Source organism: Cibotium barometz, chromosome 27 (assembly GCF_041138505.1).
Source record: "Cibotium barometz isolate CiBa-2024 chromosome 27, ASM4113850v1, whole genome shotgun sequence".
Lineage (NCBI taxonomy): Eukaryota > Viridiplantae > Streptophyta > Polypodiopsida > Cyatheales > Cibotiaceae > Cibotium > Cibotium barometz.
In genome coordinates, this window is record NC_141072.1 from 1852501 (window position 1) to 1879687 (window position 27187).

The 27187-nt window shown below is 45.9% G+C and overlaps 1 protein-coding gene across 3 annotated transcripts in view; it reads right to left on the reverse strand.

Annotated features, from left to right (window-relative positions):
• The window catches only part of LOC147622989 (adenylate kinase 4-like), a 27213-nt gene extending 866 nt beyond the window's left edge, over window positions 1-26347 (reverse strand). The window contains exons 1-6 of one of the 3 annotated variants that reach the window (XM_086821013.1): window positions 26100-26347; window positions 25330-25485; window positions 24905-25050; window positions 24636-24755; window positions 1628-1795; window positions 1223-1312 (exon numbers count right to left, since the gene is read on the reverse strand). In XM_086821013.1, coding sequence (XP_086677139.1) covers window positions 1223-1312; window positions 1628-1795; window positions 24636-24755; window positions 24905-25050; window positions 25330-25441 — 636 coding nt within the window. In that variant the 5' untranslated portion in view covers window positions 25442-25485; window positions 26100-26347. Of the gene's footprint in view, window positions 1-1222; window positions 1313-1627; window positions 1796-24635; window positions 24756-24904; window positions 25051-25329; window positions 25486-25970 lie in introns of all 3 variants that reach the window. The other 2 variants (XM_086821014.1, XM_086821015.1) reach the window with 2 other exon arrangements.
• Between the last annotated feature and the right edge of the window lie 840 nt (window positions 26348-27187).

The window sequence follows — 27187 nt, forward strand, 5'->3', positions numbered from 1 at the left end:
CTGGCTGTTGAGCCTTGGCACTACTTACTAGGGCCTCTGCGCTGCCCCTCCTCTCCCTCACCTGCATCCCACCATTCATCGTTTTTCACCTGCATCTCACCAGCGTGACATCCGGCAAGATTGAAGCCCTGCCATAGCCAACTATCATTTTTTTCCCTTTTTCTCCCAAATCCCTTGCTTTCCTCCTATTTTCTCCAAAATCGACATCGATTTCCTCCTCTCATTTCTTTTCTCCTGATCGATCTTTTCCCCCCCCATCTCAAATTCCATTTTGCCTTGACCCAGAATAAATTTTGGGGCAAAATTTCTTCTTTTGCCTCCCAAAATAACCTGGTGTGTAAAACACTACACTAGCACTCCAGATCCAAAGGGTCTATGAGACCAAAAAGAAGAGTCAACAAGGTTGAGATTCCCCTTGAGATGTGCCAGCTCCTTAATGATTTGACCCTCTTAATGAAGGTTGTCCCTCAGATCCTCAACCATGTTCAAGTCCCCAGTCAGAATGCAGTCACCTGATTGGCTGGATAGGGACTGCCAGAGCTGGGCTCAACTATTATGGGGTTTGGTGGCATACACAGAAACAAGGAAAATATCTCCTTGAGAGGAGGATATGTTCACAGAAATCCATCTGCTAGTGTTTCTATTGCTCACAGTTGTGAAATCAATGGCATCTTCGATATCATCCTCATCATGCCTGATGGCATCTTTCCATTTGAGATGGATGCCCACAAAATCAAAGAAATCATAAAAACTTGTCAGCTACAGATCAAGGATATCCTTGAACAACATGGAGAGCTCCCATCACAGGAGTGAGATATCATCACCGCCTTAAATTTGGAGGAGGATGGTATCATTGGATGACCCTAGTATTCACATTGGCACCTTATATCAGCCACATGGCTAGTATATATTGTACTCATTCACACAAGCTCTTTAGCACAGGCAGCTAGTTTTGCTTCCAGTTTTGTTTTCCATGACTCGAGTATTGTACTACTGAGAGACCTTGGATGCTGCCATATGGACGATATGTGGTCCACTGGCTTGGCTATGATGTTAAAAGTCTCTACTTGGCTTCTTTACTTGCATTTTTTGTTCCCATTCAGTCTACTCATGGATCACATGTAATAACTTTTGATCTCATAGACCCTTGAGGTCCTTAGTAGACGTTTATAAATCTCTCTCTCTCTCTCTCTCTCTCTCTCTCTCTCTCTCTCTCTCATACCGGTTCTGTTTGCTTGTGGAAAGCCTCTAGCCTGCTTTTCAGCACTTCAGCAGTATCATCCTTCCGTTGAATCAAAGGTTCTCCAGTGATCTGCAACATGCATAAAAAGCAATAGGCGAAAAGTATTTCTATGAAACCACATTGGTGCTGTGTGAATTAACAAATTCCAACAAACAAAGCAGCCTAGCATATTTGAGTCTATAAAGCTTGACTATTTCAATAGCATTAGGACTTTAAACAGTGAAAAGTGGGATTTGTTGATGGACGGAGAATGTTTCCCGCTGTCCAAACCAAGAAAATGTATGCCCATCATCACATTTCTGACACATATAGGATGGGCATGTACGTGTGTAAAAGGGCTTTAAATCAAACTTGCCAAAAACAAGGAATCGGAATGTCACTTACATCATCCTTGTCTGCCACTTTAGGAGGCGCAAACTTTGTATGGTATGATCGTCCACTTGCAGGGTGGATCCAGCGGCCTGTTATTCTCTCCTCCAGGATTGAATCTGCAATCTCAAAGTTCAGAACTTTATCAACCTTCACTCCTTGCTTCTCCAGCATGGTGTCAAGCTGCATCCATCAACCAGTTTAATAAAACTGTTACAGCATTCGTTTGATCAGATAAATCTGTAAATTTAACAAGGGGGGTTTTGCAATCTTTATCGTGCATAATCTAGAGTCTAGCCCATACCCCTACAGATGTAATCGACCTGGTGGTCACCTTCATAATCACATTTTACACTATAAGCTCCCTCAATCCCCATGTTTACGATGCTATATAGAAGAAGTAACCTATCAGTAATCAGCGAAATCAGTCCATCTTGCTTCTAGCACACCGCAGCTTTTTGGCTTTCCTAATTTGAAAAGCACTTGGACGGTCAAAGGTGTAAAACCAGCCACTCAAACAACAAAAAATAAGAGAAAACACAACTAGACGGGATGGAGATGCCCCCTCCATACTGGAATATTTGACTTGCTAATCCAGAAGGTGCAGAGCTGTAGCCAGTCAACACACAAGGACAATTAGCCCATCATTGGTGTCACGTGCATCCCGCACTTGGATGCCACGTGGACATATCTGAAGGTGCTGGACCTGAAGTAGAAAATTGGTCCCATGTGAGCCCAATCCAAGACGAGTCAGCCAGGGTCCCACTCCATGCGTCCGAGGTCAGGTGTGCATTGTCTTGCACATGCGTCCAACGTCAGGTGTGCATTGTCCTGCACATGAAGCAATGCCAGTCCGCGCTGTGAGTCGCCCTCTGGAATGATGTCAGTTGCTCTGTGTGTTTGGTCTGCGACCAGATGTCAAACAGCTGTGTAGAGAATGTAGGTTTGCGTGTAGAAACGGGGACAGCCCAAAGGCTTAGGTGTACATTCATAGAGTGGGCATGGGGGAGGTGTAGAACCACCCCAAGGGGCTAGGAGGGCCCCGGATGTGCCCACCAGCCATGTTGAGGGCTGGAAGGGGCTGTCGGCCAGCCCTAGGGCCTGGGGACAGCCAGCAGACTGGGCACCCAGCCTAGTTTGGCTGTCGGCCAGGAGGGCTGGAAGGGGCTGTCGGCCAGCCTTAGGGCCTGGGGACAGCCAGCCGACTGGGCACCCAGCCTAGTTTGGCTGTCGGCCAGGTGTGGGACAGCCCACACTGGCTGCCCAAACAGCCTTTTGTCCATGCGCAGGGCTGCCCAGCAGCCCAACATATATGCGCAAGTTGGACAGTACTTGTAGGTGTGAAAACACTGGAATTATTAGCATAAATTGCTACTTTTCCTAGTCGTGGAGAAATAAAGCTGCTGGCCGCCTATGTTGAGCTGGCCGACTAGATATATGAGGGGGTATAAATACCCAGCCCTACCAAGCGTTTCACTCATCTCATATTTCACAAAGTGCTGCAGCAACTCAAGGGCCCAGACAGCCAAGGGTGATGGTTGAAGGTCAAGGGCAGAGATTGAAACCGGCCTTTGGTATAAACCAAAGTGTGGTAGACTAGCAGTCACCCTTCCAATTGTAGTCCAAACAAATAACAAATTAACAGGAGCTAGAATGCTCCAGAACTAAAAGGAAATCGACACCTGTTGGCCCCAAAGCTTGGCGCCCCTTTCGGTATTTCTTTATTCAAATTCAATGGAATGTATAACTGAGTACAACAAAGCCAGTCAAAGAAAGTAAACATGCATGTCCAATCTGGCAACCCTCAAGACCTCTTAGCATAGAGGATTCACATACAAATCTGTGTCCCACAAAAGCAACACACTGTGTTTTCCTCTGATCAACCAAGACAATTCAACAGGGCAGCCTTGAGCATACATCTGGGTGTTCCATGAACATGGCTTCAAACTCAGCCTAAATACAAATCCACTGTCCAATCTCTGTTTCCACCCTTCAAACTGCCATACCCCTCCTCTCACAAAGGCCCAGAAGAAACAACCCTGTAGCAGACATAAGCCAGTGGAAAGAAAGAAAGAAAGATATGTTCAGAGTTTACCAATTTTTATACGCAGTTCTGCACCAGAGGGATTGACCGTACCAGTCTGTACTTGCAGCTGCCTGCATCAGCAACTCTGCATCACACGTGTGCACTTGTCTGTACGGATCTGTACTTGCAGCACGTGTGTACCTGTCAGTACTTTCCCCCCTTGCAGCCGCCTCAGAACTATACCAACAGCTGTTCTTTGTATGCACCGACTGTACTCTGATGATGCGCCGCCTGCAGCTGTACAGGACTGGACCGTACCTGGCTGTACCTGCTGGACATAGCTGTCAGTACTTGCATGTACCTGTCCGTACAAGTCAGCTTCTGTAGCCGCCGCGTGTTTGATACACCGCCACGTGTACCAGCTATACGGGTCTACACTGTACCGTCTATACCTGCTGGACAGAGCTGTTCTTGTCAGCCTGCACCTGTCTGTACAGGTCTGCGCTGTCCTTGTCAGCCTGCACCTGTCCGTACAGGTCTACTCCTGCAGCTGCTGCCTGTATCCTGGTGATGCACTGCAACCGCCTGTACCGAATAGCGTGCAGCTGCCGCCTGTACCAGCTGTCGTACAGCAGCCGCCGCCTGTACCAGGTACAGGCAACAGCCACAACAGTCGCCGCCTGTACCAGCTGTATGGAACTGCACCATACCTAACTGTACCTGTTGTCCATACCCTGGTCGCCAGCACCGCCTGTACCAGCCACCAATCAACCTACAACCACCTGTTCTGTACGGCCTGTTGTTCTGTACGGCTACTCTCCACGCAGCCAACCCGTCTGTGTTTTCCTTCTCCTCCACGCAGCCAGCTTGCACGACTTCTCTCCAAAAGCGAGAGAGAGAGAGAGAGAGAAGAGAGAGGCGTGTACCTCCAAAAGTGGAGTGGCCCCCTTCCATAAATATCTTTGGCTCCTTTTTTTAAAATTCATTAAAGTTTCTAAGGGCCACTTATGCCTAGGGGCCACCCAAGGTTAAAACATTATAAATATTAAATCCCTTGGTCCCCCTTCACACTTGAGGATGTCCACACATATTACTATTTGTCCGGGCACCCAAGTATGAATCATTAAATATTTATCTTGCTCACCAACCACCATGCTGACACTTATGTTGATCCACTTTCACAGGGTCATGACACAGATCTATCTCAGCCAAAATAGGTCAAGGTTTAATCTTTTATTTTCAGATTTTACATCATTCTAATAAAAGCAAATACACCATTCGTGGTGGGGGCCCTACAGAGGGCATTTAGGACCCAATACTGTGTCCTCTTCTCCCTCTCTTTCTCTCTCTATTTTCTGCACATCTACTTTTAGTTTTGTGCGTTATTCTCGTCGTGAATGTCACATGCAGTCTACAATGTAGTGCATGGTGACAAGATGGCTCATCATCATTAGTGCAACATTGTATATTATTAGTACCCTTTAGGATGATATTTGTCATACGCCGTGACCCCATTGTAATCCTCAATCCAGGATAAGTCAAGCACGAGCTACGTAGGTCCCTCCTCAGCCTTAGACAGTCAGTCAGTCAGTCTAAGTCCCTTAACCCACTTGAAGAGATGCATTCATGCATGTAGAGTCAGTAGAAGCCTTAGGGTTTGCATCAGCTCATGGTTGCATTTTGCATATCATTCATCCCATAGGCACATAAGACCACATAGACCATGGCAGAAGCATCAAAATATTACTCAATATTATTCTTGTATTTTTCCCATAATTTATAGCATTTAATTGGCATTTTTACCTTATTTATTCATTTATCCAAGACATGATGCAATCGGCCAGCTCTTTAGCTGGTCGACCAGCATCAAAAGCCCATATAAATAGTTGAGCATTGCATCATTCATTCATTCATATCATATTCAGCCAACAAGCCCTCAACGCTTGGAGCCTTCAGCCCAAGGAGCATAAGTGATTGGAGCATTCAGCATATCAGCCCTCAGCGTTTCATCCATCAGCACGTAGGAGCATCGATGCATGAGCATTCAGCCTTCTTTCATCAAAACGCAGCATCTACAAGCCCTTCAAGACACCTTGCGTTTTCAGCATACATAAGTTTTCAGCATCCTTATCTTCATCGTTTTGCTACAGCACTTTGGTGAAGGTAAAACTCAGCATTCGTATTCATTTTCAGCATTCATACATAGCCTAGAGCAGTCCCAATCAGCCCCTATCTCAACCTCAGATTTGCAGCTTTCCTACATCCATACATAGCCTAGAGCAGTCCCAATCAGCCCCTATCTCAACCTCAGATTTGCAGCTTTCCTACATCCATTAGGAAGAGTGCATAGGCTCGAGATTGGTCATCATTGGTGCTTCTACAACCGTGTACAGTTCAACCTGACTCTTGGTCCTCAGAGATCTTCCGTTTGGCTTATCGTCAGTCCACCGTCAGTCTCTTCAAAGTAATAAAGCAAATACTATTCCGGTAACGAGATAGGGGACCCTTGAGTGGGTAATTCGGGACCCCATACGGTGTATAGTTTGTAATTCAGGACCCCAGCACGATAGGGGTGAAGCAAGGATGCCCGCTATCGCCCACCCTCTTTGGACTGTACATTGATGTGGTCTCTGATTATGTAGACAGATTGGGAGGCCCAAGGGCATGCCTGGCAGGGCTGTTGATACCCATCTTGTTATATATGCTGATGATATTGTTCTAATCTCAGACTCTCCGGAGGGATTACAAAGACACCTGGATGCATTACAGACTTTCTGTGCGAATAGAGATCTGACAGTGAACCTTGGGAAAACCAAGGTTATGGTGTTTAACAACACACAAGCATGGGTGAAGTGATCAGAGCCTCAGTTCACTTTCCGAGGGAAGCCGGTTGAGTACGTCAGGTCATATGTCTACTTGGGAGTTACTTTCACAGGACCGCGTTTCTCCCTGAAGGAGGCAGCAGCAGTTAGATTAGCTCGAGGGCATGCAGCCTTGGGGGCACTTGAAAGGCAGTGTGCACACATACAGTTTCAGGAGCCGCGCACCAAATTGTGGCTATTTGATACGCTTGTCACACCAACCCTCCTGTACGGAGCTCCAATTTGGGGGCACAGCATACATCACAGATTTCAAAGAGGGACGGATGAGGGATGGAGGCAAATGGAGAGACCACTAATTATGATGATTGCCCGCATGATTCGGAGCAAATCATTAGTACCACATGAGATTGTTCGGGCTGAGCTGGGAGCGAGGCCCTATTCCAGGCAGTTACCTTTTTACAGCAACTATGGGAGCTCCCTCAGCAGAGGTACTCCCAATTGGCATTGACCTCATCCATACAGTTGGCAAAGGATGGAGATACTCATTGTTGGTACTCTCAGATGAGATAATGGTTTGACCTACATGGTTTGCGGATAGAGACACTACCACCCTTTCAGTACAGTCTGGATTGTCCATTTTTGGATCTCACCCGCTCAGAGCAAAACCACGTGATCAGGATGGATATCATCAGAGTGGACATAGAGAGGACATGGACTAGTCCCCTTGAGCCCTTAGGCACGAAAATGGCTCATTACAAGAGCCATTTTCTACACCTCTCACCAGATGATTTTATCACCCGCCCGGCATACATGGATGTACACCTATCACATGGGATACGTTGTGCCATTGGACAAATCTGGACCTCATCATACCAACTGCGGATTGAGACAGGGCGATATGTGCATCAGATCTTGGATGACCGCATTTGTCAGCTATGCTGCCAGGCAGTAGAGACAGAGGAGCACTACATTTGCCGATGTACAGTCTATTATGAGATCCGAGGGAGATATCACCGCCTCTTCCGAGAGGGTTTTGGGCCGTTACGCAGGGTCATGGAGTTTGAGGATCAAAGATGCCTAGGATTGTTCCTACTTGAGCTCAGGAGACACAAAGAGACCCTCTTGGCAGACAGGAGACCGAACCATGATGTACCTAGACAGAGGACCCTGACAGCTTTCTTCGGCACCGGCACCAGCAACCCAGCCCACACACCTCCTGATACCTCCTCCATTGGGCCATCACGGCACTGACCACGCTCCCAGGGAGTCACCACTGATAGAGCATTCATCTTATGTCATGCTCGTTGACCACGCCCATCAGGATCCCGACCACGGCATCCTCACCATCGCCAAATCAGCATAGTTACCACGGAACGTCGTTCCGCCTTCCTGGAACGCCGGAACGCCGTTCCGGGCGAAGGCACGTTCCCGGAACGTCGGGACATTCCGCCAAAAAAAAAAATGTTGGGGGTGTGTTTTGCTTGCAGAAATGTATGTTCATGTCTTGGGGGAGCAAATATTATGAAGCATATTTGGCTATCCGTATACAAAAAGTTACATTTTTTTGTGTCATATGCTGACATGTCATATGACGTGGCATTCCGCGACGTTCCCGATCCGCTCCTGTTCCCGCTCCCGCTCCCGTTCTAGCATCCGACGTTCCCGGAACGTTCCCGTTCTGCGGTAACTATGCAAATCAGAGCCATTATTGCTCGGCATCGGAGGTGCCTACCTCACTTCTACGACCTCTCCATTCTAGACAGCCCCATGGCAGAGATATTTGATCTAAGGAGAGGGCAACACTTCAACTGATCAACATACATGGATCTACCTGATATACATTTTCCAGTATTTTCTACTGAGTATCATCTCGGAGTCTTACAATTCTGTTCTTATAACTGTAAGACAATAAGTTTATTGTACTTTTCAGTCTCATTTAGTTGTTCTCTTTGATGAGACACCAACTTCAGATGTACTCTCAGTTTTGGTCTCATAGGCCATTATGGCCTCTTAGAGACGTTAATATATCATTTCATTTCACCCCGCCCGTTGTGCTGGCCTTATCGCGCTACGCGCTGGTGGCCTCTCCCTATTCGTATCCACCCGCCCATGCTGCTCTGCTCGCGCTGCCCTGTCCACGCTGTGATGCGCCTTCGCCGGCGCTGCTCTGCTGTGTTCACACTGTGCACCCTGCCTGCTGCTAGTCCCTTCGCCTCCATAATCCCACCCACCCTTCGTCAGGCCCCCAAGGCAACAACACATCTCTCTCTCTCTCTCTCTCTCTCTCTCTCTCTCTCTCTCTCTCTCTCTCTCTCTCTCTCTCTCTCGCGCGCGCGCGCGGAAGCGCTGCAGAGTAATCTTGAGGAATGGCTCCGAGTCTCCAAGAGAAGCTCGAGGCCCTCGAGACGGCAATGAAGGCACTAATCAAGGAGAACAAGAAGACATCCGATTCCAACCTCAATGAGGTGGAGAACAAATTACATCGGCACATCATAGCCCTCGAAGCACGGGTCACGGACCTTGAACAAGTGAACACGGCACTCAAGGAGGAGGTGAGTGCATTGAAAGTGGAACTGGTAGCCGTCAAGAACACCGAGGAGGAAGAAGGGGAGATCAATGACAACACTCTCACGGCCATCAAAGAAGAGATCTCCAAGGAGATCACAAAGGACATGGAGGGAAAACTCAAAGCCAAGCAGTCAGGATGGGTTGAAGTGGTGAAGAAGAACATCCGTAAAGAAGTGAGGGAGGAAACTCAAAGGGAAGAACACCAAATCATTCACACCACCATTGAGGAGGAGAAGATGAGGCATGCCCGCCGCCTCAACATTCGAGTCACAAGTATAGCCGAGACACCCGACTCCACTCCCGAGAAAGATGGACAGCTTCTAAGCATGAAGATAGGCTACAGGGAAGAGGACCCTCTCCCCTTCACCAAAGCATGGAGAGCCGGGAAAGACTCAACACGCAAGCGAGCCCTCATCCTACAGTTTGCAAAGAGACGGAGAGGGTCACCTTCATGAGGAAGAGGGTGATTCTACAAGGATTACAAGGAGATCCCGTCTATTTGGATGACGACCTTACAAGGATGCAGATAGAACACAGGAAAACATGCATGCCGATAGTCCTACAGGCCCGGAAAGAGGGCAAGAGAGCATTCTATCGCGATGGCCGTGTCATCATCGATGGTAAGCCACCGATTAGCGCCAGGCGGCCTATGGGACATCAGCTATGGAGGATCCAGATTCACAGATACAAATAGCAATTTGGAACTGCAATGGAGCACTTTGGACACATCCTGGGAGGTGGAGGAGGTCATGGAGGGACGGGACATCATACTACCTATAGAGACGCACCAGAGCCTAGAGCAGGGGCTACCCAAAGTAGAGGGCTATCAGTGGGAGTTTACATACAAGGGGACCACACGGCAGAGCACATCAAGAGGATCTAGAGGTATGGCGGTACTCTTCAAGCGAGAGCTACAGGAGCGCCTACAAGTGTTAGCATGTGACTAGGAGGCTAGATACATGTGGATTAGACTGCAGCTCTCCACAGACAAGATGTTATACATTGCTCTATGCTACTTCTCTCCTAGAGGATCGAGATATGCCATGACAGCAGAGGAGGAGAGTAGAGGGGAGGAGGAGGACACAGGGCCATTGGGAGAGTCACCATATGCAGCCCTTTCAGATGAGATCATGCACTACTCCAACCTGGGGAAAGTCCTCCTTATGGGGAACTTCAATGCACGGACACAGAGCCGACAGTGCAACATTTATGATTTCGAGCACCCCGAGGTGACGCACACACTAGAGGCGAAGGACACGGGAGCTTGCTGGGTGTTAGAGGACATGGGGCCGGATAACACCAGATATGGTCATCACGACGCACGTACTTGAGCTGGGAGCACGACACCATCTCGTTATTTATAACGGGATGAGACAATGGCAGGATTCAGGAGCACTGAGATGCTTTCCACGATCAGGGGGTAGCACAGTGGACTACATCATGGGGTCCATGGAGACCACACAGGCAGTGACATCTTTCACCATCCCCCCCTGTCTTATTGGTGCAGATCACACATACCTCTTACTGTCACTGGCGAGCTCCACACCAGCACCCACACAACCCCCACAGGCATCGCATACAACTTTCTACTTCACCCATGACTTGGCAGACATATATGAGCATCATGTATATGACGGGCTATTCCAGATGGATCCCTTGTCACCTCTAGACACACTCACCACCCAGCTGTCATCTCTACTACATACGGCCGCCACCCGCAGCTTCCCCCATCAGACACACATTGCGCACACAGATAGATCTGGGAGCATGCCGCAGAATCCGTGGTATGATGATGAGTGCAGAGAGCTATATAGACACCTCCGTGCCCAAAGAACACTGGGGACCATTACACAGAGACAGGCGAGCCGACAGATGAGGACTCTCGCACGCCGTAAGAGGCGTGCATATGAGGAGGCACAGTACTGGGATATATACCACCTACTCATGAGCGGAGATGCAGCCACTGCATGGCGCAAGATGAGAGAGCCTCGCCCTCATACCCCGATTGAGGATCCACACACATGGCACACATACGCAAAGAGCCTCTACCATATCCCTCAATAGCAGCCACCCATACCACAGCCACAGGAGTCCCGCCCTACCACCTCTACTTTCTTTACCGCCTCGATGGTAGAGAGAGCTATCCACCGGTTACAGCATAGGAGATCGGCTGACCACACAGGTATACAGAGTGAGCATCTTATTTATGCAGCTGACACACTGGGACCCTTTGTTGCTCACCACTTTAATAGGGCACTAGTGGAGGGCCTACCAACTGAGGGGACTATGCACACCATCGTGCCTCTCCACAAAGCGGGAGACATGCTAGACCCCAACAACTACAGGACTATCATGATTGGTCATACATTGGCCAAACTTTATGGTGCAGTGCTCGAGGTAAAGTTGAGCTCATATGTAGAGAAGGAGGGACTGCGAGCACCAGGGCAGGCTGGATTCCGACGAGCTTTCTCCACTATTGACCATATATTCACTCTGAGATGTCTAATTGACCAAGCTAGGGCACGGGAGAAGAGATTATACTACTGCTTTGTGGATTTCCGCAAAGCATTTGACACGGTGCCACGAGAGAGACTCTTCCAGCGCCTACAGTCATTGGGGATCCCATCAGAGATGATTTGGGGCATCTATGCTTTATATGAGCAGGTCCTCGGGCACATACGATGCCCCAGCGGGCTATCTAATGTTATTGCTAGCACCATAGGTGTGAAGCAAGGATGCCCACTCTCTCCTACACTATTTGGGCTATACATCGATGAGATGGCTGACTTCATTGGTCACGGTGGTGGGGACGAGGTAGACATCTCAGGTACCACAGTCCACATTATGCTATATGCAAATGATATTATTCTCGTCTCTGAGTCGCGGATGGGACTACAGCACCATCTCCATGCACTCGATGACTTCTGCACACAAAGGGGGCTTACAGTGAACCTTGGGAAAACCAAGGCCATGATTTTCCACACCTCAGGGCCAATTCGACGACGGGCCATCTTCACACTAGCTGGAGGAGAGGTAGAGGTCATGAAAGTCATCCAAGAACAGGTTGGAATCCCGTCATCAAGTTTAGCAGAGGGAGATGTCATGTGCATGAAAGATGCCATGGACATTCTCAGATGCTGGTCCAGAAGAGGCAGCCAGATAAAGAGTATGAGAACCAAATAGAACCAGGAGTTATGGAGCACATAGTACATACTAGTCAGTATGGAATCGGAGCAAGGCTGGAGCGCATGAAGAGGAAGGCTTGTCGGCTATACCAGAATCAAGCAAGGAGCTGCCGGCTCCACTACAGGAGGCTGTCGGCTGAACCAAGACACAAGTGACTACATGCGCATCAAGAGCCATGAATTATTGTCAAGTCAGCTGGCCGACTGCTCAGCTCTCCATTAAGATTAAGAGACTATAAATAGCAAGTGTTGCTCCTCATTTTACTCATTCAACTCACTTGGGAGTTGGGTCCTTAGGGTCCCAGTTAGAGACAGATTTTGGTGATGTTCACCTTTTGTATGAAGGCAGCCTAGGGCTGTAGATTAGGTATCTTTTTGTACCATATGAATATACTGAATTTCCAACATATCTCTCTCTCTCTCTCTACTCTCTCTTCATGTCTACATTTTGCATCAGCATGTTCTAAGTGGTGTTTAGGGCTGAAAGAAGACCCCCAGAGCTTCCGCATGTTACAAATGCCCGATGCATTTTACCAAAGAATACACCCCTCACATACATGTCTAGTAGGGATCTCAAGAATTGGCAACTCAGACACCATATCATGCCTTTGAAGGCGTAACAAACTGCCATCTTTCAAATAGCCAAATCGTACATGCTATAATTCTACATCACTCATAGCACGACTCGTAGAGACTGAGCAAGCATCATGCTGCAACTTCTCAAATACATCCATCTTGTATAGGTCATGAAACAAGGTACCTGAGGCAATGATAGAATAACCATCATTTCTATCCTAAACTGTACATCTATCATCCACCCTGCACTTGGGACAAATTCCAGAGATGAGAACAATTTTTTTTTTGTGAAGTAATGTGCTTACTAACACCACTGTCAAAGTACCAAGCATCCGATTCTGCCACTAACATGCATACATTTCAGTTATAACCCTTTTGTTCATGCCATGCCCAATCATCTTGAGCAAAACTTACAAATTCCTCCTCCTCTACACTTGGTGCAGATGCATCAGCCACAGCTATGCCCGATTCTTTCTTTTTCTCCTTCTCTAACCTTTTCTTGCACTCATGTATGTAGTGCCCTAGTTTCCTGCAATAGTGACACTTACCCTTCTTTTTAGGCTTATCACCTTCTTTCTCTGCATCCTTACTTGAGAATTCTGATTTCGGCTTATAGCCACCATGCGAAGAAGCTTTACCTTTGCCTTTCTGATTGGCAACAAAAGCTTGGTCATCAACTCGCATATTAGATCTGTTTTGCCGAGACTGCTCTTCTTGCAAGAGTACAGAAACTAGCTCATCAAATGTAAGAACATTTTGATTTCCCTTCATCATGAGTCTAAGGATAGAGGCAAAACTCTAATAAGAATCCGGCAATGCATTGAAAACTGTGGGCACCAATGTACTATCAGGGTAAATCTCATCCACACTAGCAAGCTACTCCTTAAAATCTTTGATCTTGGTCAAGAAGCTGTCCATTGAGTCTCCCTCATTCATGTGCTCAGACTCCAACTGTTTGCACAGATATGCAACACGTGCTTCATTGCGCACTTGGTATAATGCAACAAGTGCATCCCATGCCTGTTTTGAAGTCTTACACGACCGAATATGAAGAATAATGCTTCGCTTCACAGAAAGTGCAAGCAATGCATGTGCCTGTGCATCTCTTCCATCTCGTTTGACCAACAGTTTGGGAAGTACTGGTGGTGCATGTGGAGGAGCCACATCTGTATCAGATTCTACTTCACATATACCTGCAACACTTGGTTGCACTGGTAGTTGTGAAACAGGACGAGTTTCCCTACCACTGACCATATTCCAAAGGCCTTTAGCAACCAGTACATACCTCATCATATAGGACTACAATGGATAGTTAGTCCCATCAAGTTTGTCCTGTACAAACAACATGTTGAATACATTACTACTACCAGCGACGATGACTACAATGGATAGTTAGTCCCATCAAGTTTGTCCTGTACAAACAACATGTTGAATACATTACTACTACCAGCGATGACTTTCTACCAAATACAAAATCTTTCAAAACCTTCTTCTCCTAAGCGGGCATCTCAATCGGAGACAAAAAAAACAGGGCCGTGAGGAGAGAGATAGACTACTAGATCAAGTGTCAAGGAAGCTAGCTTCGATACCAATTGTTGGAATTAGGGTTACGGTTGCAACAATGCACACACACAAGATAGAGAAGCTTGAGAGCACACAAACTCACTAGATTAGAATGAACAAATGTGTGCCAGATACAAAAGATAAGTACACACCCCAAAATGAGTAGATAACAGGGTGTACATACGCACGGGAAAAAAACCTCCTAGTGAGGGAGAAAGTACCCCAGCAGTCCTAAGTGTGTTCACATACATCACTACCATATAATGCTACAAGAACAAGGCTTTGCTGTGAAGTCCAAGGGATCATACAAAGGACAAGCCAAAGAAAAGCCTTGCTGATTGTGTGCAAGGTTGTTTCCGTACAGCGTACGACGGCTTATCGTACGAAATACCGTACGATACGATACCGTACGGGTTCGTAATGATTTTTTCAGAAAAAAATAATTTATATTTTTTTCCAAACATAAAATTTTTTCCCAAAAAAAAATAATTTTTTAAGTAGGTAATGGTCTTTTTTTTGCTTATCTATGGCTGTTTGAGCTTCCTCTATACTATGATGCTTCCCTCCTTTCTAAAATACTCCATATCTGGACTTGAAAATACCTAAGTTAATAAGTATTTTTTTTAAACACTGTATTTTATCGTACGATAAGAAAAAAAATTATATTGTACCGTATTTTCCCATACGGTATCGCATCGTACAAATCGTACGGTATCGTACATGACAACTATGATTGTGTGGTAAAAGCAGTCACTTAGAAAAGAATTGTTTTAGCCTAAATCCTTGTGGTTTTGTGGGAAAAGCAATCATCTTGAAAAAGATTGCTATTCCAAGAAGAACATTGCTAATGTTGTTGAAGAATCTTTTCCACATGAGGCCAACTATTGTATGTATGATTGGGCTTTTTAAAGTCCATTTTGTATGTTGTTGTTTTTCTTTTGTTTGTGTGACCTAAAATCCTTGATTTGTCTCTACCCTTGGGACTCCATAAACTAGCATGTAAAACTAGAGCCATGTGATTTATCCTTGACCAAGAAAACTGGAATGAGAAACCATGAGCCTAGATTTATCTGTTGGACATGTCATCTCCAACATTTAATCTCCATTTTATCCCATTTTATTTCCCCTTTTACCCAAATATTTATCTGATGTAATTAGAGAATTTTCCATATTTTTCAGCTATTTTAGGCATTTTTATCAGTTGTGGGCATTTGTCCTCCAGGCCAATTGGCTCTACAAATATGTATATAAGCATGGACACTGATCTCTCTTGGCTGTCTACTCTCTCGTGTGATCTCTACTTGCTTCCGCTTCATATTCACATATTCTCACATGGTATCAGAGATCTTGTCCTTCCACTGATCAGCAAGAAGAGTTTTCAGCCTGCGTTTTTTCTCCTTTGCTCCCTTGGTGGTTGCGTTTTGGAGATCTCCTTCAAGCACACATCAGCGCTTCACTTGGCACTAATTCTAGGCTATTTTCAGCCTCTTTCCTTCATCTTGGCCAACCCTAAAACCTGCGGGTTTTTTTTATGCGGCCCCCTTTATCTGGCGGAGTGCACAATAGAAAATGAAACGAGTGCTGTGAGAAACAAAACGCAGAAGTGTAGAGAGAGAGAGAAGCTATATAAACTCTGCTATATACACAAGGATCCGATACAAAACAAGTGTGGGGGGAAAGGGTGGTAATTTGCATATTATAAATTATTAAGATTATAACTCCATTAAGGTTTGAATAGTTGACGTATGAATGCCATCCATTGGCCAACATGTCGTCAATCGGCCAGCACAAAATTGCCCCCACGACCAAAAAAATAGAGAGAAACATGGAAAAAATGCGAAAAAAATAGGAAAAGCTCCTGGGTGGGCACACCCACAACCAAGGCCCTCACTCTACAGACAGGAAATGATTGCTAACACCCCCTCTCAGCTCCTAGATGTGGAACCAACCCCAGTGAGCTGGAGTGCTGCCGGAGCATAGCTTGAGGTAGAGACTTCGTGAAGAGGTCTGCCGCATAGTCCTCTGTCAAACAATAAACAAACAAGATGTCACCAACCAAAAAACTTCTCACGAACAAAGTGACTCTGGATGACCGTGGGTTCCGCCAATGGTAACCCAATCTCGCCAAGTGACCTCTGCAACCTCACCACCTCGCAGGCAGCACCACAAGAAGCATGGTACTCTGCCTCAGTAGACAACAAGGCAATAGTTGGCTACCTCTTGCTGCTCCAAGAAATAGCTCCTGAGCCAAGGGTAAACCTGTAGCCTGATGTAGATCTCCTCGTGTCTGGATCCCCTCCCCAATCTAAGTCACTCCAACCTTGGAGTCTGACTCCATCTATCGTTCCCCCTCTAGTGTTATAGAAGAGTCCAAGATCCTTCGTACCCTGCAGATACCGCAAGATCCGCAATCCTGCGTCCCAATGAGTCTTCAAAGGCGTCTACATAAATGAGCTCAATAGTGTTAGACATCATCCCCTACTTACTGGCTTCATATTTTGTGTCCTATTTTAGCCTCTAGGACTGACCATGTTAGTCTGAGGGACTGGTCACCCCACATATTTTCCCATATTTTTCTCCATTTATGGAGTCCTGGGTATTTTCCCAGTCGTGTAGGTATTTTAGCTCCAGTCGGCTGCCTTCATGTAGAGGTCTATATAGCCAGCATGCCTCCCTTATATTTTACTGCTTATTAGCATTGCTTGCCTAGCTTGTCTAGCTGCAGTCCCTCACTTACGAGGTTCTCCCCTCTTGCTCGGGACATGTATTCCTTTTGGTGATGATATTGAGAGCAGGTTCTCACTTGTGTTTCCTCTCTCTCTCTCTCTCTCTCTCTCTCTCTTTCCTATGTTTCCACTTTCCCTTCTTCCGCTACACGTTCTATCATGGTATCAGAGCACCGGTGATTGTCAGCCTTGGATGCTCCCTCCTCTACCACTTCAGATCTGCATTTTTCTACCCATGGACAGATCTGCGTTTTTTCACCAGTTGAAGCTTGCGTTTCAGTTCTTCAAGGGCTGATTGGTCCCCATTCAGTGGACTGCAGTTGCTCTTTATCAGGGCGTCAATTGGCAGCCTGACAGGGGTGTGTTTCTTCTGGACAGCATCCCTGCCCTTCTTGGTGGCACCTTCCAAGGTTCTCAGGCATTTTTTTTTCAGGTCTGGACAGCAACATAGCTGTCCCAACAGGCTATGTTTCTGGCCTGTGTGGGCTTGCTTTCCCTCGACCTGATCTTGGAGCTCTCTGGGCTCCCTTTTGCCTGTCCCTTCTGGTTATCTTGTGCCATCCCTCCCACCCCCTGATTGTTCTCTACAGCAGTTCTTGATCTGAGGCTTCAGCGTTTCCATATTCAGCCTATTCTTCAGCCCCTTTTACCTCTGCATTTTCAGATTTGCAGCCATGGTTGCTGCGTTTTTCTGAACCGATTTTGCTGGTAACTCTACCTTCACTTGGGCTTCATCTGTTGGACCCGAAGGTACCTTCTCTTCAGCGTTTTTTCTCATAGGAGGTGTGGACACTGGTTGGCCTGAATTTTCAGGTTTGTAGCCCTTGTTTGGCTGCGTTTTCTTCTCCAGTGGACACAGCTCACTTGCAGAGGGGGTTTCTTGATTGGATTGTGGCTTTGGAGGCAGTTTGGTACTTGAGGAGGATTCTGAGTTTCAGATTTCAGTCAGCGTTTTCCAAAAGGACACCAAAAATGGGCAAAAATTGGGGATGAAGTTTGCGCAGATGGACCCCATCTTTTCTACAAAGTCTTTACATCTTGCGATGCCGACCTTTTCAGAGGATGCTTTTATGCAGCATTTGGCTACTCTTGGTACAGAGTTGGAGCATATTGACTCTATTTCTTTTGAGGGTTCCAGTGAGGAGCAATTTGCTTCTCCCAGGATTGATTATATACAAGATCTGATCTTGGTTGGTTTTGAGGTTTTTCATACCTTCTCCAGGGTGGATACACGACATTCGACTTCGAAGAGTGTTCTTACACTTGGGTTTGGAACCATTATTTGGAGCAGCACATCGCAACCTATATGGTTGTTTTCTTCCAGAGGAGCAGTGTACCTGGCAGCTTGTTCTATTGCTTTTGTAGCTGAGTTGCTGAGGAGATTGCTTGTGGAGCTTTCTTGGTACCTGTTTCTACAGTCTTTTATCTTTGATCGAGGACGGCATCTCTGGCTTCTTGGAGTTTGCTCAGCATCCGGTGCTGAGAGGGGGTGTTAGACATCATCCCCTACTTACTGGCTTCCTATTTTGTGTCCTATTTTAGCCTCTAGGGCTGACCATGTTAGTCTAAGGGAGTGGTCACCCCTCACATATATTTTTCCATATTTTTTCCCATTTTATGGAGTCCTGGGTATTTTCCCAGTCGTGTAGGTATTTTAGCTCTAGTCGGCTGCCTTCATGTAGAGGTATGTATAGCCAGCATGCCTCCCTCATATTTTGCTGCTTAGCATTGCTTGCCTAGCTTGTCTAGCTGCAATCCCTCACTCACGAGGTTCTCCCCTCTTGCTCGGGACATGTATTCCTTTTGATGATGATATTGAGAGCAGGTTCTCACCTGTGTTTCCTCTCTCTCTCTCTCTCTCTCTCTCTCTCTCTCTCTCTCTCTCTCTCTCCCCCCTCTGTGTTTCCACTTTCCCTTCTTCCACTGCACATTCTATCAAATAGCCCCACGAGAAAGCTCAAGTCCAATCTGGTGTTTCAAAAACCAAATCAATGAACCAACAAGCTTCCAATACAAAGAGGTATCAACCTGCTCACAAGGATCATTCACGTGTTCGGGTCCATCGGTGAAGTAATAGGCTTGCAATTCTCCATCCCAAAGGTCTCTAGCAACTCATGAACATACCACTGTTGAGAAAAAAAGAACCCCCTCTAGGTCTACCAAATCTCCAATCCCAAGAAGAAATGAAGCCTAAGTCGGTCATCTCAAACTCCTTTGACAAGGCAGCCTTCGTCACCACTATGTGCTCCACATGACCACCAGTGAGAATGAGATCACCCACATAAAGAATAATCAACGTGACCAAACCACGTTCCCAAAAGAGATACACATTAGAATCTGCAATTTATCTCTGAAAACCTGTTCGTAGAAAGAAGGAATCAATCTTTTGATTCCAAGCCCTACGAGCCTGCTGAAGACCATACAAGGCCTTCTGCAACCTGTAAACCATCCCTTTTGATCCCGAAACCTCAAAGCCTAGAGGCTGCTCAACAAACACCTCCTCCTGTAAGTCACCATTAAGGAACGCAAACTTTACATCCATCTGAAACTTTCATGACTTTCCTCCAACTCTCATGGGAAAGAGCTTTCTCAACTACAGGAGGCTGTTTGTCCCGTATGATACGAGACATCAAAGCATAGGTCACCTATAAAGGTTCCTCTGACTAACAAACACAAGAACTGGAATGTCCATGCCTAGTGCTGCGAGCATCTGGCAAGCCATCCACCATTTGGTCCCGAAAAGCCTGCCGCAACGTATACACATTCAAGCGGTCATGACGAAACTACCACAAATCACCTAATTGAGAACCTGTAGAGAGAGTGCTGAGAGTTTGTAAATCCCATTCTCCACTCCGCCTTCTCATACAACCTGGAGAGCACCAAAATGCTCATCAAACTCCACCCGTACGCCAGTCTTGCAAACCTCATGCACTGACAACAGATGAAAACCAAGGGATGGGACATAAAGAACCTGGGAGGAATGCTTTCCTCCTATGCCATCCATCAAGAACGATCTCTAACCTACCCTCACTGTGAATAAGGATAGTAGACTTGTCACCAATAAGGATGTAACCTGCGTGCCTTCGAAGATCTTATAATAACTCTCGGGAAGGAGACATGTAACAAGAAGCACCACTGTCTAGAATCCAGTCCCGAGTATCCCTAGCGGTGAGTCCAATCGCCTCCCTTCTCGAAGAAGATGAAACTCGAGTCTTCACGGTTACTGCTAAGGAATCTGCACCTTTCTCGGTGCTCCACTGAGGACATTTTCTCCAATAGTGGCCTTTCTCGCCACAATGGTTACAGGTCCACTCTGCCTTCAAGGCGTCGCGATCCGGCTCGAGCTCCTACTCAAAAGACTTCGCCTATGAAGACGTCTCTTTGCCCTTGTTGGGGCCTTTCGACTGCTAGCCAGTCAAGGCCTCAGAACCTCAACCCTGTGGGAGATTCGTAAACCGTTCTTCCTAGTCCAAGACCATTGGCATAAGCTCCTCCCATGTGATGGTGCTGAGCCTCCCATTGGTGATCAAAGAGGAATAGAAAGCTTAATACTGAGGGGTAAGATGCAACAGCAAAGTGATGGCCATGTCCTCTAAAGATATCTCCTTCCCGACATGAAGAACCTCTTGCCGAAGAGCCTGAAGTTTGTCGAAGACTTTGCAGGATCCATCGCTCGCATCTGCACTTCCAAGAAAATCCGCTTCATGGGTGATACCCTGTTACACAGAGAAGCCAAGTGCTGCCCAATCCCTTTGCCCAACGTCATGTGTTTGATGTGATTAATCACCTGGGGTGTGCAAGTTAGGAAGATGAAAGAACGCACACGGGCATTGTCACGATCCCATAATTGTGCCTGAGCCTCCCGTTCTTTCCTAGTAGAGGGTAAAAGCTCCCCGTCCTCCAACTCTGGTCATGAAACACCAACAATAATGAAATCAACCAAGTCATAAGACTCCAAGACCGACTCCATCATAACCTTCCAGATGCCATAATTGGTCCCGTCCAACTATCGATCCACCGGGAATGTAGGGAGGGTGGGGATCTTCACATGCCTCTCAACCATCACAAGCAAATCTGCCATCTCAAAGGTTCACAAGGTCTCGTGAAGGGAGGGTGGGTGGGAAAAAAATGAAGTGCTGCAAACACTATGCAAGGTGGATGTCCAGCAGTGATGGCCACCTTCTACCTGTTCCAAGTCCCGAACAACCCAAAAAATCTCCAATCAGCACCAAAAAACAGCAAACTTTCAAGCTCTCACTGTCTCCAATCAACAAGCCACCTAGGGCTTTGATACCATGTCGGAATGCACAGTGGAAAATGAGACAAGTGCTGTGAGAAACTAAACGCAAAAGTGTAGAGAGAGAGAGCTGTATAAACTCTGCTATATACACAAGGATCTGATACAAAACAGGTGTGGGGGACAAGGGTGGTATTATACCACCCTTTAGTGTTGGTCGGCCAGGTCCAAAACAGCCGACAACCTGCCTGGGTTATCCATGATCGGGAAAAAGCAGACGGCCAGCATGTCATCAGTCAACCAACAAACTCACCAGTCGGCCAACACAAAAGTAGTCGACCAACACAAAACTACCCCCACGACCAAAAAAATAGAGAGAGACATGGAAAAAATGGAAAAAAAAAATAGGAAAAGCTCCTGGGCAGGCACACCCACAACAAAGGCCCTCACTGTATAGATAGGAGATGGCTGCTAACATTATCTGCATTTTTCATTACCAGCCTTCTCCCTACAACTTAACACAAGTTGCATTTTTGCGTTTTGTATTCTGTCGCTTTTTCTTTTTGTATTCAGTCTTTACCGCGGACTAGTGGCAGCACCATGCACTTGCTCCATTAGCCTCTCCCTCCCTTACTTCATCAGGCACCGGGTTGGCTCCCGTCTTCACCCATGTGACTTGATCTCTGGCAAGAGTACAATTCTACATCTTTCTTTCACCTCACCTAGCGTCTAGGAAAGAGTGGGCAACTCCCGGTACTGGCAACCTTTCCACTATAAATTCAAGAGGAGGATCGCATGGCTTCTACACCGACTATTATCTCTTTATCCATTCCTCGTCTTCCCAAGGAATCCATCTTAGATGGAACCAATTATCTTGATTGGGCGCTACAGATGAAGTCTCTCCTTCGGTATCAGCGGCTATGGGGTATTGTTTTTGGTATTGATGCCTCCCGCTGCAACTTCTCCTCAAGCCAAGATTGATAGCTGAGCTGACAAGGATGCACGCGTTCATGCCTTTATCTTCTTCGACATAAAACCCTCTATTGCTCGTCAATTTGATGACAATGATGAGGAAACTGCATAAGAATTGTAGGATACCATCCAAAGAAGGTATCACCGTGAGAACTCTGCTCAGAAGTAGCCTTGGAGAATCAGCTCTCCAACCTAAAGATTGCCGATACTGGTAACATCATGGATTATGTTACAAAGTTCATAACCATTCAGAAGAAGCAGTTAGTCTCTTTGGTAAGCAAAGCTACCGATGAGGACTTTGTCAATCGGCTCCTCACCAAATTGCTCGAGACTTTCTCTACTTTTTGTGATACTATATTACTTCTTCCTTCTACTCCTAATCTACATACCATTGTTGGCATGCTTCAAGATAGGGCCATGAGAAAGAAGACCACCTAAGGTATTTCCAAGACCCTTCTTCAAGCTAAGAGCAAAAGCAAATGGCAATCCAAGGTTTCCACAAGCAACAAAGGTGACCACAAACCTGCCAACAATCCTGCTCATAAGCAGATTACTTGTCATTATTGTGGTCTCAAAGGTCACATTCAACCTGATTGTCGCAAGAAAAAGAGAGAAGGTTATTCTGCTAAGAAACCCCCCAATCAAACCTCTTCATCCACCAACCAAACTAAAAAATCCTCTTCCACCAAGGAGACTATCTTCATCGGTATTGAGGAGCTTCCCTCTGACTCTCATGTTCCTTCCACCTCACATCTTACGGATTGGGTGGTTGACCATTCTTCATGACATTCATCCCGCGTTCTACCATTCGGGAAGTGCTTCATGTTCCCAAGCTCTCCAGCAATCTCGTCTCAGTTTTTCGGATTGCAAAGAAAGGATATGGTGTCTACTTTGACAGTCCTGTCCTTGAGATCATCGACACCAACACCTTGCAGATTGTTGCCACGAGTATTCACGAAGGTGGTCTTTATCGGTTGAAGGACTTTGGTGGCTCTTTGACTCAGTCCCAATCTCTTCTGCTGCTACTTCTTCACAGTTATCATGCCTTAGTAACTCATGTGGATACGGATTTGTAAAACACCCCAGATTGGTTACACACCATGCATTCTATGATCCCTGAAATCACATGCCATGATGCCGTAGAACTGTCAAGGTTGGGCTTCTCTGCTCCATTTCACAAGGAGCTGAGACTGATTTGACCCGTGTTGGTGGTGTCAACAAGGTTAGAGAGACATTTTTAGGAGTGGCTGTCACGACTCACGACTGTGAGGTTGTGAAGGATGAATGCCGAAAAGGGAAGGTGGCACACCCTTTTAAAAGGCTAAAAGCTGGTCATCTCATCAGCCTGGTCAGCATGCTGTCAGCCACAGCCCAAGACCAACCAAATGTGGCATCTTTGCGGATTTACACGCCCTTCAGGCTGCCAAACTGGGCCTGCCCTTGGATGACCCTGGCTGCCCTGCTTGAGGGCTGCTGTGGTACCCAAAACTGTTTATACTGCTGCAAACTGGATCACCTACTTCACCTGTTTTGATGCTGTAATTCTACCTCTCAGGCTGCCTGCCTGCTCCATTTTTTTCTAGCCTGGGCCAAATGCCTCTAGGTTTTGGATACCCTGGCATAATCCCTGTGCATCCCTTTACTTAGTTCACTCATTTAAGAGAGTCCGCCAAACCTTGAGTTCAGCCCGAAGTTTTAAACTCAGATTGGACATATAATGTTTCACTGTCCGGCAACTTCAATATCATGCCAAGGTTACCTTACAAGCCCCTTGTACCTGATAGAAGCTCTCAGGTTGAACTACAGGCTGCCTAGCAGATTTTACAGCAAGCAACCAGCAAATATGGTAGCTAGAAAGCTACAACCTAAGCAGACCTACACTCAGATAACCAAATGTAAGTCTATTTGCAAATAAGAACACCTGGGTAGTCGGTGTCCTTTTGTTCAGCACATTATTGACCTGATTTAAACAGAAATTGTGTGTCCAGGTGACCCAATGCTACTGCTAGCTGCATGTGTGTCCTGTCTACTGCTCCATGGCATGAGCACTCTTAGAAGCCTCTAGAATGCTGGGTGCTGGGAGCAGGTGCTGCGTTGGCGGGTGGGTCAGAGCCTGCTGACATTCATCCCACTCAACCACAGTCCTATCAAGGATCCAAACACCTTATAACTATGACTGGACGCTTTGAGATGGGAGATATGTTTTAATCAATACAGATCAAGAATAGAACAAACACGATGTTGTTTGAAAACCTCCTGTTTATGTACTAAATTGGAGTACTAAGCCCTAAAGCATATTTTGTGCAGCAAGATAGATAGGGGAAATGCTTATGTAAAAGGGAAAAAACCTTTTCAGCTTGAGGAACAGTTCGTGGAAACCCATCTAGAATAAACCCTTTCTGACAAGATGGTTTCTTTATAGCCTCATCTATGATACCCACCACCAGTTCATCAGAGACAAGCTCCCCCTGCAATTTCACCATCAAAGCAAATGCTCAAAAAGCAAGCCATAGTAAACAATCATTATATTTTTTGATAGAAAAATACTTGCTTCATTTAAGGGTTACCCTTGAATTTTGATGGGGTGCAAATGTTTTTTGGCACCAGGCAGCCGTACCTTGTCCATAGCTTCCTTGGCTTTCAATCCCAATGGTGTCTTTGCAGCCACCGCCGATCGGAGCATATCTCCTGTTGCTAAATGGCAAAGACAGTACTCATCTTTCAAAATTGGAGACTGAGTTCCTTTCCCACTACCAGGAGGGCCTGCAAGCAAATCAAGTCCTTGGTGACACAAATCTTCCCAAAACCCAAACACTGCACACATGATTTGTCTCTTGTCATTTTCTTTTCCTCTATGCTCCACCTAGCAATACAAAGATAAAGGGCTACAGCTGAACTGCTGCGTTCTTGTAGTAAGTCTACTGTTTTGTTTCCATGTCTTCTCTCTGCCCCGTTAGGGAAGCTAAGCATGAATTGATGTCCAATATAAACCTTACCTATGCTATTTTGATGCTGAAAGGGGTTTAAGTGAAGGGCAAGTACCGATAAGAATAACGCGTTTGTCTGGCTTAGAAGCACATTTCAGGCGGTGAAGCAGCTCACTCATTAGGTCTGTGGTCGCCACATCAGCCAAATCCGAAGAAGCAGGAGCCATTGTGTTGAATGCGTCCGCTTTAAACAGCACCAATTCGTTTGAACCTAATCAAACAAGAAAAAGTCATCAAATCAGCAAGGGCTCATACATGTTAGAAAAAAGCCTATACGGGAAGAACAAAGAGAGGGCCAAGTGAGCACAGAGGGACCAGATCAGAACGGCAAAAAGCTCACTTCAAAACAGTAAGCACAGAGACGATCCAACTCAGAACAAAACAAAAACCCCACTTCGGAAAAGTGAGCTTAAAGACAGAAATACACGAAAACCCTGCTCCAAAAACAGTTCGCTGAGAAAGAGCCCAAATCAAACCAGAAAAACCTAAGAACAGAGAGCACAGACACAACCCATTTAAAACAAAAAGAGCTCAATTTAACAAATCACAAAAGAACCCACTTCAGAACAGTGTGTATGGAGAGAACACAACTCAGAGCAAAAAGAACCCACTTCAGAACAGTGATTATGGAGAGAACCCACTTCAAAACAATGCACAGAGAGAGAGAGAGAGAGAGAGAGAGAGAGAGAGAGATACCACTCCACAACAGGCAACACCCACTTCGAAAAATAGAGAAAACAGTAGAAATCCACTTCAAAGACAGGTTCTACATGCAGATCAAAGGTACGCAAGATCAAATTGAGAGGAAGACAGAACCTCGTTCACCTTCGCAGTAGGAGAGGGGCTGCTCTCTCCTTTGAGTTGGTGTGCTTGGTCTCTCGTGGTAGTAGGTACACAAGCAGATCTGCTGTCTCTTTTCTATGGTTTTAGAAGTCCATCTGAAAGACTTCAAATGCAATTAACTCCACCACTCGCTTTCTCCTCTTACAATTGTCCTTTCCAAGGAAAGATAAGCTGCAAAAATGGGACTTTTAGGGTGAGATTATTTTTACCAAACCATAGATCTGTTTTGGTTAAAGCCCTATAACAAAATCTTGAAAATTTTTTAGGAGGTATAGTTTATTGTATTTTAAGGTGTTTTTTCTTCTCCATCAATTTGAGAAGGCTTTTTGGAACAAACTGATCAACATATATTAAATACCTTTTATTTCTTAAACTTCTAATGTTTTCGCACGCTTGTAGAGCCCACTAAAATCCATGGAGGATATTGGCAGCTTTTCCACCGCCCATCATTCCTACGTTTATAATGGTCACCCCCAAAATGCTAAAGTTGCATTTGTTGCCTATGTAAGAGCATGGATTCATGTGTCTCATGCTTTGGACTAAAATAATTGTGTAATCCCTGAGTGTTGCATGTCACCCCAAGTAGGTATATACATAGATTAGATTGGCAATATGAGATCCATCACCCCAAGTTAGTTTATACAAATATTAGACTAGCAATATGCTGCGACATGAGAATGGTTGTTATACCTTGTGCCCTTGTACATCCTTGCCCCATGTCATGGGCCAATCTAAACAATTAGAAAGTGTTATGGGAAGCAATTTTTCTCTTCAATCCCATGAGGAACAAAAGCATGTGAGGTAATAGATAAAGACGTAACATATATAAGGGTTGTCAGCACGGAAAAAGAACACGAGTTGTGAACCTTTTTATGTTTCTTTCTTGTAGATCCTTCATCACCTTTTCCTTGCCCACACTACTCCCTTGCTTCTTTCTTGATGGCCGCCTACTTTTCAAATTCCTCTTGCTAAAAGGAATTGCAAATCCCCCCACTTGTACAAAAGTTCAACCTAACTAGCTTCAAGTTTGCTCATATAAAAGACTATAAGAATTCTAGATATGCTCTTCT